Source organism: Egretta garzetta, unplaced genomic scaffold (genome assembly GCF_000687185.1).
Source record: "Egretta garzetta isolate BGI_Z169 unplaced genomic scaffold, ASM68718v1 scaffold314, whole genome shotgun sequence".
NCBI classification, from domain to species: Eukaryota; Metazoa; Chordata; class Aves; order Pelecaniformes; family Ardeidae; genus Egretta; species Egretta garzetta.
In genome coordinates, this window is record NW_009259531.1 from 1,692,680 (window position 1) to 1,711,068 (window position 18,389).

At 40.0% G+C, this 18,389-nt stretch overlaps 1 protein-coding gene across 2 annotated transcripts in view; it reads right to left on the reverse strand.

Moving 5' to 3' along the window:
* Window positions 1–4,981: 4,981 nt before the first annotated feature.
* Window positions 4,982–18,389, reverse strand: part of TOX3 (TOX high mobility group box family member 3) — a 74,200-nt gene continuing 60,792 nt past the window's right edge. For both annotated transcript variants that reach the window (XM_009637607.2, XM_009637606.2), the window contains exons 4-7: window positions 10,960–11,229; window positions 9,349–9,576; window positions 7,895–7,975; window positions 4,982–5,719 (exon numbers count right to left, since the gene is read on the reverse strand). In XM_009637607.2, coding sequence (XP_009635902.1) covers window positions 4,982–5,719; window positions 7,895–7,975; window positions 9,349–9,576; window positions 10,960–11,229 — 1,317 coding nt within the window. The remainder of the gene's footprint in view (window positions 5,720–7,894; window positions 7,976–9,348; window positions 9,577–10,959; window positions 11,230–18,389) is intronic.

The following is an 18,389-nucleotide window of genomic DNA, read 5'->3' on the forward strand; positions in this document are numbered from 1 at the left end:
CATATAACTACGCCGCATCAAGGACAATTATTCATTCGATTTGTTTTATTACCTAGAAGATGAGAATAAATTTCATTTTAAACCTCGTAAGAAAACTGTGCTGCTTTGGTTTGCGTAGGGACTGAAGATGTCAATGCTCCAAGAACTTGGACAAACCCTGCTATTTAAAGTACCACTTCTACTTTTTAACTGAGGTAAACAGAGTACATTATAAATCTCTAGCGCAGCCTATTGAAGTGTCAGAACAGCTCATTCAAAGCAATACATTCTCTTCTGAAAGATTTTAGTATTATAATCGAAAATTCTCTCCCTTGGATGCACCTGAGAAGCATTAACTTCTTGGTGACTTTAAGAACCAAATCCTTTAATACAAACCTAGCTTTTCCCACAGGCACTTGAAAATATTTAGCATTTTTTCAGTTGAATGCAATTTTCATAATAAAGTAGCTCACTCGGCTACCTGACACCGCAGACAAAGACACCGAGTGAGCCGCTCCTGCCAACTTCGGCAGAGCATGATCGCAACCCCCAGTCACATACCTAAGTAGGCTTTTTAACATCCAATTGCTGTAACAATTCAAGCGATTCATGTGCTATATGTTATTGTTATACATTTTATTCACTATTTGTAACATACATATTTTATTCTGTAACGTCCAGACACAACCCTTGCATACCTGATGCCTTCCAGTTAACCTTTAACAGAGGATACAACAGATCTTAAATGTCTGTAACATTTAAATTCTACCTCCGTGACCAGTTTTAGGATACCAAAGCAGCCCTTTGCTACTCTAAACCCCGTTTGGATGCCTAATTTTAATTTCCATGTTTTAGGGGCTGGTAATCAGAGTTTGCTTAATATAAAATCCCTTCTGCTGCAAAGTAGATTCCTGCACATAAACACACGCCCCTTCTGAACGGCAGTGGCTCATCTCTGCTGACACTGCTCCCTACTTTTAGTTCATTTAAATTTCACTGGCAAAGCTCTCAGCAAAGTATGGGAATGAGGTATAGCTTGTTCCATGCCAAAATACCCAGTCCAGGCTATCAAATCTGAAATGTTCCTATTTAATCGCATCTCTGGCAGTTTCGAGGGTATCGTTTTAAAACTACAGTATATTTTGTTAAATCAAGCCCTACAATGATCCTGGTTTCCTTCCATCCACTTAGCCTATTAATGCAGGCTAATACTGCATGTTCTTGTGGCAGCAAACCCTAAAGTGTACCAGGAGACCGCGGTGATAGATTACATGTACATGCTGTGTCATATCCAATTAACTCAAATTGACTGTGTACTGCATTATGCTGTTAGTGCATGGAAGATCAATAAATATGGAGAAAATCCAACGAGGCGCTCTCCATTCCCATCCAATTCTAGTAGGTCTGAGACAGATCATGCTCCTATGATGTGTGTGCTGCTGCTGAAGAGGGCAGGTGGTGCATAGACACCATTCAAACTTGGCCTATTCAATCTAAACTCCTCTAACTCGCCATTCATGCATAGCAAAACACCATCTGGTCCTATTTTGCCTCTAGCAATCACAGCTGACCAAAAACGATAATAACAGCTGTTGCAAAACAAAAGCCAAACAAAGGGGGGAGGGAAAGGTTAGAATGAAGTCCAGTGCTGCAAAATACTCCATGAAGTGAGAAATGGAAAAGGAGCCATTCAAACAGCCAATCCCCCCTGAAAAGAGTCAGTGCAAGACTTCTGGTTAAACTTGAGATATTTAATCCATCTGTCCTGTGAAACACAATGGTCAGGTGATAATATAAAATTGAGATTATGTTGCATAGAGGTATTTAAAGCCTTTGTTCTCCAAGTTAGAAACTAATGACCCTGTGTCAGCTAAAAATTAAACCTCCTTATGTTCTTTCATCATGTGTCAACCTGGGTTAATGTGAAAGTAGAATGTGGTTAACCTGGGTGATAAAGCAGCTGAAACCTCGGGAAAAGAAGGGAGCAGTTAAGTGCTTGTAGACAAGATGAAGGAAAACATTTTTTAAACTGTGCACGACACCAAAATCATACGGATACTGCATTTTTTCCAGGGTAAATTGCATATTAAGTGATTTCAATTAACAGTTTTATTTATGACCTATGATAGCAAAGTTATTCACTTAGACTTAGGGAATATGAACACCAACTTGCACAGTTTGAAACACAAGATGTTCTGCAATATGCTACTGTGGGTAATATAAAATACAATTTTGTAGCAAGCAGGGGGATGTTCCAGTTTTTCAAGATTCAAATTTTGATATTTAAAATGTACAGTCCCGCTTGATGATTAATTTTTTTTTCGCTGCAGTAATTAAAACTATTTTTCCTGGAATTGACCATCAGTAGTTCAGCAGCTCTTAATCAAATGTGATAAAACCCAGGATTTATGAAATCATTTAATGAGTGTAATAACACCTGCTTCTTGCTGCAAATAGTTGAAAACAGACTTCAGTTGTAATTAACTCTTATCACTAGTGACATTTTTCCAACGATACTTCATAGGTCTTCAAAATGACAATTATAGAACTAATACGCAATTACTGTCACATGCAGTTTAGCAATTATTTCTGAAGACATTTGTCTAAAGGTTTCAAAACGACTATAAAATGGTTCCCTTTGTTATGTAACATTGGTTCAAACCCGCCACGCACACAAAAATCTCTCCCAGCCCGGCTCTGCCGTGCCATGTCTAGCGCGGGCAGGCTTCCTCGCGCCTGGGAGCAACAGCCGCCATCCCGGTCGCTACGAGAGATCATGCTAAGGCTGTTAGGAGCATGGGTAGCTGTCAACTAACGCCTATTATGAAAAGCTTCCATTTCTGCTCCAAGAAATCTATAAATTCATAATTAGAATCTCTTGCTGTTCAATATTTCTACATAATAAACAGAGCACCTGAGGATGATGAAATATTGAAAGCTGAATTCATTATTAATAAACTCACACGCTGGATGCAACTTTTTGGGGATCTATATCCCATTATTTTTTGGTTGTGGCCTGCGCGTGGTAGCCATGGACACCGCCTCAAACAGGATTAGGATTCTGCTCAGGTTTGACACTTGCTGGTTTTAATTTTCATTTTATCATAAGCAGTTTAAGATTGTTGCCAGTGGTAATTTGCAATTTTTATCAAGACCTCTTCATTATAGCTTCTGACAGGACAGATGCTGTAATTAATCATGCAAGACAACTGGGGATAGTGGTCAGACTGCACTCGCAGTACAGCTATTGCAGACAAAGAAGGGAAAGAAGAAAATAGAGGATTTCTCCTCTCTGTCAAGAGTAAAAACGTATAAACAGCACCAATACCCTGACAACACATTGCCTGTGAATGTCCCTGCATCCTTCACATGAAATACCTTCCCTCTCTATCCCTCCTCTATCACATCCTACTTTTACAATAGAATCGAAGTCAGCCCGCTTGGGACCAGTCAAGAGGTAGGGGTTTATAGATGGGCAAGCCATAGCAGAAGCTGCGTTTGCATCTGAAACTCAAAGATACAAAGAAAACCACAATTTGTGCCTATTTGCATCTCCGAACGCCGCTGCCGAGAGGCAGGTTTGCTGCCCTGTCCCTGCGGATAAATGTAACGCAGGGTACCAGGGATGCTTTGTCACCCTACCACCCGCTTCCTCTCTCTGAACTAAGGCGTAGAAATCCCAGAGAAGTTGTATGCAGCTCGTCAGCAGCGCATCGGCAGGGATGCAAGAGCTGATGGTGCATCGGTTCTGATCCGTAACTATTTACCTGGTACGTTCCACAAAATAAAAATCCAAAAAGTTAAATAAATTTTCCAAGAAAGTGTTTTCGTAAGGAAATGTTTCCGGTTTTTCTATCAAAGACTTATGCCCATCGGTTTTACTGAAATGTGTTTATTCTATAGCAAGATAAAAGCCTTTATTTTAGATAAGCAAAATACAAACAACTTAATTGCTGCTATCATAACTCATAAAAAAGTATAAAACAGCATAAAAACACAATAAGCAATGTAGCAATTAATAATCCATGTTACCAGTGTTTACATTAAAGCCTCATTTATGAAAACTTTACAACACATGATATGAAAACTTACAACTTTTAAAGAAAATATTTACATTGATTATTCGATTGTGGAGTTCCGTTTAAATATTCTACTGGTTTTACAGCGTATTAAAAACTCTTGCATTTTTCATCTTAGCTTTCTGTAATAACAGTTTTATTTAAGTGCATTTCCCTTTTAAAAATACAGTGTATTAAATCTGAAACTCATCACTTCGACACAGAATATAATATTCACATTTGTTCTGTAACTGGAATTAACGTAAGAGGGTAAATGTCAATATATATTTTCTTACAAACTATGGCAGGTTTATTTGGATAAATGAAGTGAAAGGTTGGGTCAAACATTTAAGTTCAGTTACTTGCATTTGTTTTTCTGAAGACATTTAGGAGAAAAAAAATTAAGAGCTTTGGCAAAAATCTGTGATTTACTCTATTTTTTCATGACAAAAAATGCCATCGACTAACTCATGTCATACAAGTATGATTGTATGAAATCCAATCATCATTTTACAGGTAGTTACAACTGTGCTTTAAGGGCTTCATGAGTTCATACTGCCTTGAAGTGCATTATTCACTTTTAGAGAAAGAAGGGTTATGTCATATAACTCCGAAAGGCCATTTTGCAGTCATAAGGTCCAGGTATTTATTAGGCCGTTTGATTCACATATTGTAGGTAAAGCTTAAATAAATTAAAAAGGCATCACATGAAAAAGAGCACAGCTTTTTTTTTTTTTTAAACAAAATGATTTATAGTCAGCTAAAAGATGATACACAGCTACATTGTAGTTCTTTATTGCCTATCTAATAGACACTTTAGAGGATCATTTGATCTGTTATGCATCCCTGCATAACTACCATCAACAATTTACAGTTTTCAGCCAAATATGGTTTACCCCTACCCCCTCCATCAACACAAAGCCATGTTGCAAGATCATTTATCTTCAGAAAATACTGACCTGTGATAATACTTGAGTCTGTGTCTGAGATTGTATTTGTGACTGGTGCTGCTGAGGTGCTGGCTGAGGGCTCCCAATGGCGGGGATGGGAGAAGTGATCTGAGAGGCTACCGGAGAGTGCTGCTGAGGAGAAGGCTGTGACTGGTGTTGCATATGCTGCATTTGCTGCTGCTGCATTTGCTGAAGCTGTATGTGCTGCAGTTGCTGTTGCATTTGCTGTTGATTAATTTGCTGCTGAAGCTGCTGCTGCTGCTGCAAATGTTGTTGCATGTGGTGCTGAAAATGCTGCTGTTGCATTTGCTGTTGTATTTGCTGATGCATTTGATGCTGATGTAGTTGCTGCTGTTGCATCTGCTGCATCTGTTGCTGCTGGAGCTGCTGTATCTGGTGCTGCTGGCTTTGCATTGAGGGACTGACTTGAGATGAAGATGGCGTTGGCACCATATTTGTTCCCATAGAGCTTATCAAGGGAGCTGCAATGTTTGTCGGCATGTTTGGTGCAATGGTAACAGAAGCTACAATCTGATTCATTGGCAGTCTCATGGTTAAAGGTTTTGGAGCAATTGCTCTGGGAAGGGACTGTTGAAGAGTTTGAGAAGATGCCGATACTGTTGCGTGTTGAGAAAGAGAAGTATTCAGAATAAGGGAGGAAGACAAATTTGTGGATGCCAACGTTTGCTGAACAGAACGAATTGTCTGGGCCTCAGCAGATTCCGCAGCAGCCTGTGTTTGGAAAAGAAATTCATTGCATTTTTAACAGAAAAAACATTGTTACTGTTTACAGGGAAATAAAAGCCACAGCTACTCAGGGTCATTTTTTTCATCTTTTGTTTTCTATCAGAAAAGATCCAAAAAAGATCACTGATCCACTGATCCATTACATCAACTCTTCATCTGCCTCTGCGTACAGTACCTCCAGTTCTTACCTCGACAAAAAAGTAACTCATGCCCTTGTTCCACACCAGAAAGTCACAGATGTCATGTACACTGCGTGACTGCAAGAGCTAGAAAGGGCCTAACACTCTATATTTACATGTTTTCCAAAGACCCCTGTTCTTTGGGAGACAAATCTGAGCAGAAGCATTTCCCCCCACACCAGTTGTCATGGCATAAGAATAGCGTACTAACAATAAAACTTCTCAAACAAAACTTTTTTAATTTGCTTCTTGCAGTTCTTTGCATCTAAGGCATCGAGTCCTGAGTATCTACAATGGACAAAAGTCTCAGGGAACACTGTCAAGGCACCCAGCCGAAGCCTCTGGAAGCAGTTGCAGCAGCGGGGCGCCCTGCTTTGGGAATCCTGCCTGCTTCCAGTGCCCTGCAGGCTTCTGAAGACACACTCCTGCGGGAAAACTACAGTCCAGAGAGGCCTATGGGAATAAATGAGGTGTTCTGGTGCCTTTGAAGGCATAGTGTTATTAGGTATATTTAAATATATTGTGTATATTTAAATTAGACCTATTTAAGCACCAAAGGTAGGATTTGTCTCAGTTTTACACATCTGCATTGTACCTGACATGCAGAATAGTTGCCTGGAATCCCTATATAAAGACAACAGAGAGAAAAAGTCTCTGCCAGCACAATTAACTGACATGTTTTAGACATTTGCTTTAGAACATGTCAAATTATGCTGCGGAATTGTCTATTCCATCCCCACTCTCAGCAACAACCTCAGATGAAGATGCTCCAGAGAGGATGTTTTAAGTTAAGGGAGATGAAATCTGGACTTCTGAGTGTACTTTGCACTCACAGTCTTCCCACAACTTACTCAGCAGCCCAGCTCCCACGGATTTGGGGAGAAAATATGATTTCTGACATTTTTGAAAAGGGAGCTTAGGACTGACACAATAAATTCCCTCATAGATATTTACAATTCCAGCTGCCATTGAACTTAGCGTTGTGATACTAAAGGCTTTGAGAATATTATCTATGTCCTAGAGACAGCAGGAAAATGCAGCCTCTCAACACAAGGAGAAGACATCTTCCAGCTTTCAAGAACACGTGTCTAATTTCTGCTGTTGTATTTGTAAGCATTTATTAAAACACACAGCAACCTTCTGTGTGATTTACTAAGGCGCTGCAGTAGTACATTCAAATAAGTATTCTCAGGAGTTAGACATCATCACTTTCTTCTGTTGCTTTCCTGTGATCAAAGATATTTTTGTAATTGATCTCTATAAAATACTGTTAGAGAAATAACCACCTTGATTAATTTTTACCCATATTTTAGATGGCCATAGGCACATTTCCATTTATTCAGATGCAACAGATCTATAACCCAGGTAGTGTTGCTGGTTAAAAAGGTAAATTCTCAAATAAGACAGCAGAGCTTTGTTTTCTTCACGAGTTTTATTTTAACTCGGGATCCGCTAAAATACTCCATGTGGCTCAGTGCCAGCTAGTCCATTTGTAAGTACTCTCTGAATTCAGAGCCACCACGCATTTTTTCCCCTCACCTGCAAGAAATACTTAAGCTGTGTCATACAGTAACTGCTCTCCAGCTCCATGCAAAACAAGTCTGTCTTTGGAGAAGCAGCTCTTGAGGAAAAACAAAACTCTGCAAAGAGCTTGCAAATGTTAATGTCAGAAGGTCAGTACATTTTTCATGACTGAATTTCACTTTTTGTAGTGAAGTGCATTATTTTGCCTCCATAGATAAAAGAAGATGTACATTTACGAAGTTATTGCTTGGTAATCATTACTGTGCCATTAGAGAGGTGAAATTTTTTTTCTGCGTAGACTAAGCAGGGTTCAAGCAGCAGCACGTCATCTTGTGGAGCTCTATTACAGAAATCCTAGGATTCTACTTGTATTTTGCATAACACTCCCCACCCCCCCATATTAAACGCCATTGCCAAAAGCTACCTTGCATTACACTGAAGGCATTACTAAGCTTACCTTAGAAACAAGACTTGCTCGATAAGCAGCAAGTGCCTTTAGGTATTCTTTTTTGGCAGCTTCAGTTTTTCTTTTGTATACCTATTAAAAGAGACCACAATTTCATCAACTTCAATATTAAGATGTTTTTGCCCAAATGCTCTCAAAATCACTTGCAAAGAAACAAAAAACACAGACCAAAAACCTGAAAACACTCTACTGGTAGATGTGCTTTTTTTCCCCTGAAAGATCAAAATGTTCTTGGAGGTGGTTATGGACTTTCAGGCCTACTCACTGGACTTGCATCACAATTTACACTGATTTATTGTGAATAAAAAAAGCTGCTAGAGCAGCCACCTGCTTGACAAGACTACTTATGCACACTTTACCAGCCCAGGAAATGATATTTTAACAACTCTAAGTAACAGGGATATTAGAACACTGAGTATTCCAGATGCTAAAAATTATCTGCAGTAGTATAAAATAGCAAAAAAAACCAAAAACCTATGCAATATTTTTTTAAAAACAAGTATTCAAACTAGATATTAAAAAATATTTATATGTTTAGAAAAGATGGTTCATAGAGCTTGGACAGTCTGCATTCCATAAAGGCAGTATGAGAGAATCCCACTGAGTTAAACGAGAGCAATTAGGCAAAAATGAATTCATCTGTATTTTTAATCATCACTAAATTTAATGTTCACCTTTAAATCATGTTCACCATCATCTGTTAGATCAGACTAAAAGTTTCCAAATGTATTTCACAAAACAGTGTCATTTATATCCTGCCAGGAGGTGCCCTACACAGAAATCTACTCTTCCATCGCAGCTTCCATTAACTGTTACTGGGAGCTGCACTGAGTATCAACAGGCAAACAGCCTCGAAGGATTTCTTTTTCCTTCAGTCCACGTGTAGGAGTTCTATGTGTATAGGAAGAATAACAACCCTCAAGGAAGAACAAAACTCATCATTCCGTACCAAGTTTGAGATGGAGATAACATTTCACACACGACACTGTAACGAGGCACAGAGGACTGGCTTCAAAGGTTGGAAATCAACATGCGTTGTAACAAATTCATAAGGCAGATCAAAGGAAAATGGTAAATCTGCTGTACCTTCCCCTCTTCCCTTCTAACTTCTGATTAATAGGAAACACGAGCTTTGAAATAGGAATCATCAGAAGACGGTCTTAACAGGACTCTAGGACAGTATCACCTGAGCTGTTTTACAAACTGCCCTTTAAAATTTAAAGACAAATACAGCCATTTAATACTACCTACTGGCTCTTAAAACAAAATGCTTTTTAGGTGCCAGGTCTTCAGCAAGTTCAAAAATCAACGTAGCTCCTGAGCTCTAGAGAGTAAGTGATCTGCATCAGCAGGTAGCGTGGTCCACTCAGAGCAGAGGCAGGAGGATTTTTTTAGGAGCATTACTATTTTACTTCTTGCGAGACAACCCTGCATTAATTTTTTACCTGTTTTTGTTCTTCTCCTAAACTGTCCCACATAGATGCCACTATTTTTGAAACCTCTCCAAATGTAGCATTCGGGTTCTGCCCTTTAATTGCAGCTTGTGTATCCCTGAAGAAGAGGGCATATGCTGACACTGGCTTCTGTGGCTCATTGGGATCTTTCTTTTTCTTCTTCTTTGGAGTCTTGGGCTTCTTGCCAGAATCTGGGGCAGCTCTTTTTTCTCCAGTAGCCTAAGAAACAGTAATAAAAAGAACAGTCAATGTATGCATGAAATAAGTCAGATTACTTCCAAAAAATTATTGACAGTCCAGCTTAATAATATATGGAAAAAAGCTACTATGTAGGCAATGTTTTGGAGACTCGTGTTTGGCAAGCCTTTCTCCTACCAAAGAGTACTTGGTCTCAGCTTAATCTCATCAGATCTACTGGAACTACATGCATGAATGGTTACTACTCATTGTAAGCATGGCTCGGAGAGTCAAATCCTACGAGCTTGAACTGAAAAAGCACATCCCGATGCTAATTTGTATAAAAAAAAATTAAGATTTGATCTATAGTATATTTTGAATAGGCAATCTATGTTTTTCCATTAAGATGTAATTTCAGCAGCAGAGACTCAAAAGACAAGAGCTTGGAGGCATTTCCTGACTCCCAGACTTTGACTGTCAACTCAGGCATGGGTCAGGGGTTAAAAAGCCCACCCTCCAGGCAAAAAGCAGTAGCAGCTCTGCAGTTTCCATCCACCTGCAGCGAACACCCACTGTGCGTCGTCATGGCCCCCCACCCCCTGCCGCCCCCCCGGGCACGGCCAGGAGTGGGTGCAGCGGCACTGGGGGCTCTGTGTTATTGCCAGGCACTGGCCCTGCACCGATGTCTCCCTCTCGCCTCTGGGATGGGGAACCCCCAGAGCAGCACACCCCAGATTCCAGGTCACTCTGGTCCCCATGTCCTCCTCTGTACCCTCTCTTGTTGAACTATGCACAGATTATTGCAAGAGCCGGATAAAGTGGCTCTAAATACACCTCTATGATAGTCATTTTACTTTGGTATTTTGAGGATCCTGTACAATGATCTTTCCATACACACAGTTTCCATTAACTTAATGAGAAAACCTTTCATGGAACAGTCTAAATTAGGCCCTTTAAATATACTGCTATAATAACATTTGTGCTTTTTGTGTTGATAAAATTTTCCTTTTATAACAGATTTACTTAAAGCAAAATGTAAATTAATGAAACTTTCAGTTAGAATAAGCTTATTTTATTTCTATCTAAATGCATCTGTGTTCTCTATGACTCCAGAGAATACCAAAATGACAAAACTGTCCAAAGTTGATGAGTGAAGAGATTCACCAGTTCTGTAAAATCTGAAATGAGTTAAGAATGTATTAGACCAAATATATATCTATGTATATTCTTGCATTTATTATTATGGAGGCATTAGGGAAACTTCTTAAGTAAAGAAGTTAAACAGCAAATGAATGATATTCCACTATACTGTAACATTACTATTTTATATGACCACATTGCAGCTGACACGATTCTGCCACATTCATGGCAATACAGCACACAGACACACAAAGCATACTCACTGCAGCGCAGGGAGTAACTTACTCTGTTTGATTCATCTGCATCTTCTTCATTTATAGAGCTGGATGGGGAAGGAGTGGCTGATTTACTTGCAGGAGGGGAGGGAGAAGTGTGTGGCAAATTAGTGCCTCCTAAATTTAGCCCCAGCTGCGCACTTAGCTGAGACTGGTTAATGGTGGTTAGCTGGGAAGGAGGCATAATTCCCGAATGAGCAGCATCAGTCATGTGGACAATGGATCTCATGATCAGAGAGTGGTCCTGGCGATACTGGGAAACTTGTGTGTGACTCTGATCCTAAAAGAGATGGAAACATTATTTAGCCATTAGCAGTCCCCATACAGCGTTATCAGGTAAAGCTATTTTCACAGGCTTACAGAACTGACACTGCCAACTTGCAGTTTGTTTCTTTTGAATGAGTCAAAATGCATTTTTGATAAATTAAATGCACAAACAGTTACCACACTTGCCCCAGACTTCGCTTCTCCCCCATTCATGAGTGGGTTGTTTTGAGGAATAAAAATTGTGTTTCCCCATTTTTAAACATTTCTTCTCTTGATGCAGCACGAAATACCCACATAAACAACAGGGGAAGAGGCTGATGGATGATACCGGGAAAACATTGCAACTGAGGAGACACAGAGTGTCTGCTGTCAAATCCAGCAAGTAAACAAAACTGGGGCGGGGGAGATACATATATACACACACACACACATATATATATATATAAAAAAGCATCTTCCTTTACGGACATTCAATTAATCCTAGCTCCTACTAGTAACAGTAGTAGGTATAAAGCAATCCTGTCTGAGTGGGATTTTAAAGTAGTTTTAAACAAAGAACACCGCCCTGCCAGGTCTCGAGTGCAGACGCTGCAGCATGCTGGAGAACCGCTCCAGTAATCCTAATAGCTCCTAAAAATCCTTGTTCGCAAGTACCTCACGGAACTACACATTTTTACCTTTAATCCAACAATCAAACACATGTGGAAGTAGTAAGCTGTGTACCAATCACCGACTTTATTTTTCTTGTACTTCAAGTCTCAGAACCTCAAGTGCTTGCATGGTTTTGTTTCTACTGTTTCTTGAGGGCACAAGCTATGTCTTCTGCTACATCTGCACAACACTTAGCACATTTGTAAATAAACAGAAGTGAGACCCTGAAGGTAAAGTCAGCTGGAATCTGCTGATGAACAGCTCAGTTTTGTTATTTTTAACCCCACATGTATCAATACACAATGAAGGAACGGTGAAACAGAAAAGATGATTTTTAAAACAGTTTATAAACGAAGAGAATAAACATCTCACAAATTGATTCAGCAACCTGATTAATCCAGAGCCGTTGTCTGAACAGACAGAAACATGAGAAATAAATTAGATTTTGAAAACTCTTTCATTATTAATAACCTACATCACAATTAGGAGCAGGTGCAATGAGCCTTAATGAAACGACAGCGAACACAACAGCAATGCTGCCAGCCCAGCGTACAGCCCACCAGACTTCCATAATGGGGTTTTACCTTCCTAGTGTTCTCTGGATAAGTGTGGATAAGCCCAAACCAGTTTTCAAAAACCTGTGTCAGCATGGAGGTAAGCTTAGCCCCAGTGACTTTCCTCTTACTTTTTAAACTCTTCCCTCAACAGAGGCAGTGGGTCTGTGCTCCTGGAAACCTGTTCTTGGACGGGCCAAGTGCAGCCGTACAAAGCAGCAATACATCTGTTCGAGAAGATGCACACCCTACCTCATCCATCCTACGTCCAAGTGCTGCAGCACGCTGCTTCCCTATAGCAATAAATCATATTAATTCTGAATTTGGCATTCACGTGCCTTTCTGTTGAAGCCTACACAGAAAAAAAAAATCCTTCTTAGCATAAAAGTACACGTAGTGTTGCACCTGGATCCAGTACAGATGAAGTTAACCCCACAAGCTCCTGACCCAGATCCTATACGCTAGGTCTCACCCTCATATTCCCTGTGCTTTCCAAGCCATTGCCTGCGTGGCTCATCATCCATACTGCACCACGCTGCTTTTTCTGCTTCTTAAATTCTTTTAATTTTTTCAGTAAAGGAGTGTAGCTCCTTAGAGATGAATGCATGTGCCAGAAGTGGAGCACTTCATACAGAAAGATCAAAACATCGGACTTATTGGCTGAAATAGTCATTTGCTTCAGGGCACCTTTCTGTGAAAATTTACTACCGTTAACGATAGGGTCATTTTGATTGTGACTTGTATTGGCAGTGGCATCTGGAAGTCATTCAAAGCCTTTTGTAAAAGGATATCACTTTCTGCATATTACTCCATTCATTTGAGTTTACAGACATTGCTTTATTGCATGAAGGAATTGCTGGTAAAGCAAAGGTGGAGATCACCAGAATGCCCTTCCCTCGTGGAAGTTAACGTCATGATTTTGCAGGCGGTACTTTCTTGGAGGTGCTCTATATCTAAAGGCTAGCTTTTGTTCTCTCCTTATTGTTACACCACACAGGCCTTTCTGGCCTTCACACCACGGCAGCAAAACGCGATGACACGGGTTGCAAACCATTTACTCCAAGTCCTGTCATTTTGGTTGCATCTATGATTTTATTGAGACTAAATTCTCTTGACTTGCACTGACCCAGAATCTAATTTTATACACAAGCCCATGAATACTTAACTGTCCCTTTTTCTGACACTATTTGATGCTTATGTGGTTTTTTACATCCACTTATTTAATTCCAGTTTTTCTTTTCTGTATCTTTTCCTAATTTTTTAAGCTTTTTTTTTAATCTTAAGAACTTCAGTAAAAGCTAGAAGTGGAACAACAGTATTTTGTAACTGGCTATCTAGCGCCAAACAGATAAGACACATTACGTAAAAGAAACTATTTTATATCATTTCCAATCTCTTATTGTTTACATCGTATGTGCACATGATGACGACAAACAATGTATTTTCTGCACTTTGAATTTAAGTTCTATGGCTAATCAATATTTTAAAAAATCACAAAGAAAGGGATGGGAATTTCATTTTTTACTTTGTGGAACAGTGTTGTGGGCCTCAGAAACCTATGGTACCTACAGAAGAGCTTCAGCCAAGGAAGCATAAACCATTTTTTACGTTTGTACAGTGGTTTGGCAAGTAGTAAGAAGGTAGGGGAGCTACTCGGCAGCAGCATTAAAGCTCACAGCATTTGTATATAGCTCCTGAGCAAACAAAATCCTCTAAGGAGGAATCTATAATCAAGAAAACAAAATTTCCATCAATTATCTTAACTCTTATTTTTTCCATTATACTACAAAGACCAATACTGAACCACAAAGATCAGTAGCATTTCATTATGCACGAAATGTTTATCAAAGAAATGTTTAACAATGAAAATCATCTTATACCAGCAGCACGCATGGAAATACAAGTGCACTAAAACATCCACATGACATCCTAATTACATTACTACATGAAAATTGAAAAGCTCGCGTATTCAAAATAATCCACTGAGAATACTGTGAAAATTTGAGAGAATATCACAAGCTCTTTTACATAAACTTAACCAGAAGTGAAAGTGATACACAACTATTATGTGCATGCAGGATTTCTGTAACATTATGCAAAAATGACAGATTAGTTCTGACAAAAAATTCATGAATTTCTCAAGCAGACAGAATCAAGTTTTGATTGAGCCTGATCTGCTTTGCAGTCTTGGATTGAAGCTAGGCAAAACTTGGTGATTTTAACACAAGTCAGGCAAAGCTCAGCCACTGGTTTACTCAGCACGACAATCAAACAAGGACATAATGTGTGAAACGGAAAACCAAAGAGTAGTTATTTGGGCGATTCCTCTGCAGACTGAAATGACTGTCTCAGATCTCTCTGTTGTTACCCTACCACTAAGGTAGAGACATTTACTGAGGGGAATACTCTGGTCTCTTCAATTATACACATGGATAACAAAAAGCAAAATATGGTCCAAATTGTTTCCCCCTTCTCAAAACAACTTTATGGTGACCGTATTGAGGCACATTGGCTGTCTGCCATCACTCTCGCACAGCTCCAAGGGCACACGTTATAACGACATTCAGCATTCGGTGCATAGAAGGCCTCATCAAAGGAACCGTAAGAATATCCGTCCATCCAACGACCCTGCTCTCAACTTTCTAATCTATTTAGACAGTCGTGCCAAAGAAGTCGTATTTAGTTGTATTGCCAAAGGACACGTGTCTCACAGCATAGGCCAAATATATAGCTTATTTTACTTTGATTAGTAAAAGCGTAAATTCTCAAAAATTGATAAGATATCAATTCCTCAACAGCCACTGGAAAGCAAACAAGAGTAATGAGACTTAAAAAAAAAAAAGGAACGGGTGAACTCCCACGCTTTAATATATACAATATTATCAAAGGTGGTTTTCAACAATTACTGTACCTGAGACAGCAAAACGTACCAGTGAGTACTAAGGGAAAAAATAAGGTAATGAAAGATAGTTCGATCTTCTGTTACCAACTCATTAAGCATCCAGTAGTTAATACAGCTAGTAATACAGCTAGTATCTATTCTGACAGATAAATGCATCCAGCCACTACATCAAGAGATGCCCTAATTTCCACTTACCCTGCATTTTGAAAATCTTTTATATACAGTAGTTTTATCCCGGATTTCTACCCTGATATAATTTTAATCTCTAGCAACATTCAATATTATATTTAAAAATATAACTAGGAAATTACTTTTTAGAACATTCTGAGTAATATTATTGAAGTCTTGATTAAAATCAATCTCTACAGCCTTCAATCATTTAAATAGGCAACACCCCCAGTAAGACTCTCTCTAGCCACGTCAGGACTGAGCCCATGGAAGCGCCTGCGGGCAGATGTAGGGCTGGGACCTGACCCTATGCTGCATGAGCTGGTTTTTTAAGGAAAGTGAGAAATCTGCCAACCAAAATAACTACGCAAACCCCAACATTTATGGTTATGCTCACTATGCCCTGGTTTCAGAAGTTGACTTAAAACATGGTATGTTCTAGTGCCTTAGGAATTCATCACTGTCAATGTAACATAAGCTGGTGTAATATTTTAAAGGATATATTTAAGTTGAGGCAAATGCACTGCAATGTAAAGAGCAAAATCCTCAGTTGTCCCTGTCTGTAAATTACTCCCTTTACTTTTGGGCAAGTCAGCATATCTCTAAAAGAAATTCTCTATACTCTTTTTCTCCACAAGTAAAGGATAGATAAAAGAATCCATTAATCTCAATTTTTACAAGATTGGAATTCACTGCCAATCAAAACAAATCAAACTATCAGGATGCTTTTCTCTGCCAGAGATTAAATCATTACTTAATAGAATACAAAACAGTTGCACTTGGTACTGCCACCGCTGAAGAAGCGTCCTTCCTCCCCTCCCCAGGTACTGCCATCAGTAACACATCTGTCAAACTGCAGTTATCAGAAGATCCACTATAAGCAGCAGCTTCTTTTCTCTGGCAATGAGAAAACTTCCATGTTTTGCTTCATGCCTCTGTAGAAAAGTAAACCGTACCTCATTTAATTCCCAAATAAAGGCTACAACAAACAGTACATGTTGGTTTGGAAAAAAATTATGTCTGCAGCTAGATCCAAAAGATTGGTCGGTGACAGGAGGCTTATGCACGTTCTGCTGCCTGAATAACATGAAAAATATGCAATGTCTTGGTCTGTGTGCTCCCCCAGTCCCACTACATCAGAAATTACTTTTTTGTTCACACAGAGCACATAAGCCAGAGAAAGGACATGAAAAGAAAAAAAAAAAACCAAACCAATCCAAAGCCAATGAACATGAGGGCCCACTGATTTATTCCTCAAAACTGAGCAACTACCTCCTTTTGTTCTGGCCATCTCAGATGTCTCTAGAAAGTCATCTCTTGCTATGTGATAGAATTTTCTTATATGGCTGCAACCTCCAAGTTAGTTTACCGTGGTTTCTTGGAATCTTTCTGATTTACTGTCCCTGGCTTTTCTTTGGCATCTGATCTGTGCCCACACTTGCAGTGACCCCTCGCACGGCTGCTGGTCCTCATACTCCCCCGTGCAGCGCAGAGCCTCCGTCCCAGCAGAGCGCCCAACCTGTTGCAGGGGTGGTACGAGTGCTGTGAGACCCCCAAGCCACAGGCGGAACCCATTTCTTCTACGGAACGACATTTGGGGATTAGGCAGTAGGAGCAGCCTGACGGCAGGCAGTGAGCACCAGCTCGTTCACAGCACGCTCCGCTGTCTCTAACAAAATGCTGCGTTACCTGGTGAAGAAATGCTAACGGCTCACGGCTAGGCCAAAATCACAACTACCAAACTAAGAGACAAAGACTTCTCTCCAAAATGCTTATAATTCTTACCCAAGATGCTCCAACCCCCTAGCACGGAGCGTTTGTTGTTTGTGAACCTTGTTCTTACCCATTTACCTCCCCGTGAGCCCGTAGGTTCCTTGTGCAGTCCCCAAAGTGGGCGGAAGGGGCGATGCTCCTTGGTTGCCTCGGTTGCTCTTAAGTCCTTCTGCTCTGGAAAGGCTCCTGCCCCTGCAGACAGACGGCACTATAGGCTGGCTATAGCCCGCCACCCATCCACACCGGCTGTCACTGATGCTTTGGCATCACCTAATTCACAACTTCTTTATAACTTAATTTTTACACCATTTTGTGGAGGCATTTAAAAACAGATTCTCCGCTCTCTTCTCCCCAAACATCTACCATACTTTAAAGCATATTGACTCACACTGCTTTTGGACAAGGCACCCAACAGCATGATCACAATACACGTGTGACTCAGATCACAGATCTGGGCTCTCATCTGATGAGTCTGTTGGCATGAGGAGCTTCTCTCCAAATTAGCAGTGCAAGCCTAGGCCTGCTGTATGCAAACAGCAAAGGCACACTGCAAACAAACCCTGGGTAGTTAAAATTAAGTCCCAGAACGTCAGATAAATGCTGTTAGCAGTTTTGTTACAACCTCTGCAAGTTCAGGTGCTTCAGCTACCAAATCAAAGGTAGACTTCAAAGGCCTTTTTATGCACTGAGCAACATGGGGAGAGGCTGCACGGAAGCATGACAACTAACAAACATTATCAAAGGTAACAGAAATTGTGCAAGGAACTGGGGGGGACAGACTCGGGGGTTACGTGGCACTTGTTTGTTTAAAAAATTGCTGCAAGTGTTGGTAGCTATGTTCTGGGGGGGTATATTTTTTCTTTGGGTTTTGGGGGTGGAGTGGGGTTTTTTTGTTTGGGTTTTCTTTGTTTGTTGTTGGTTTTTAAAGCAAATCAGAAAAGTAGGTCTCATTATCTTTTGTATTACCAGAGCCAGGTTTTTTTTTTTTCTCCAGCTCCCTGACAACATAGAATAATTTGAAACTCTACAGACTTCACATTTCTTTATAGCTTGAGAACTTGAAGTGGAAGGCGAGCATTGGGTAAGCTGTCCAAGGGGAAAGGCAGGTGGTAACAACAGAGAACA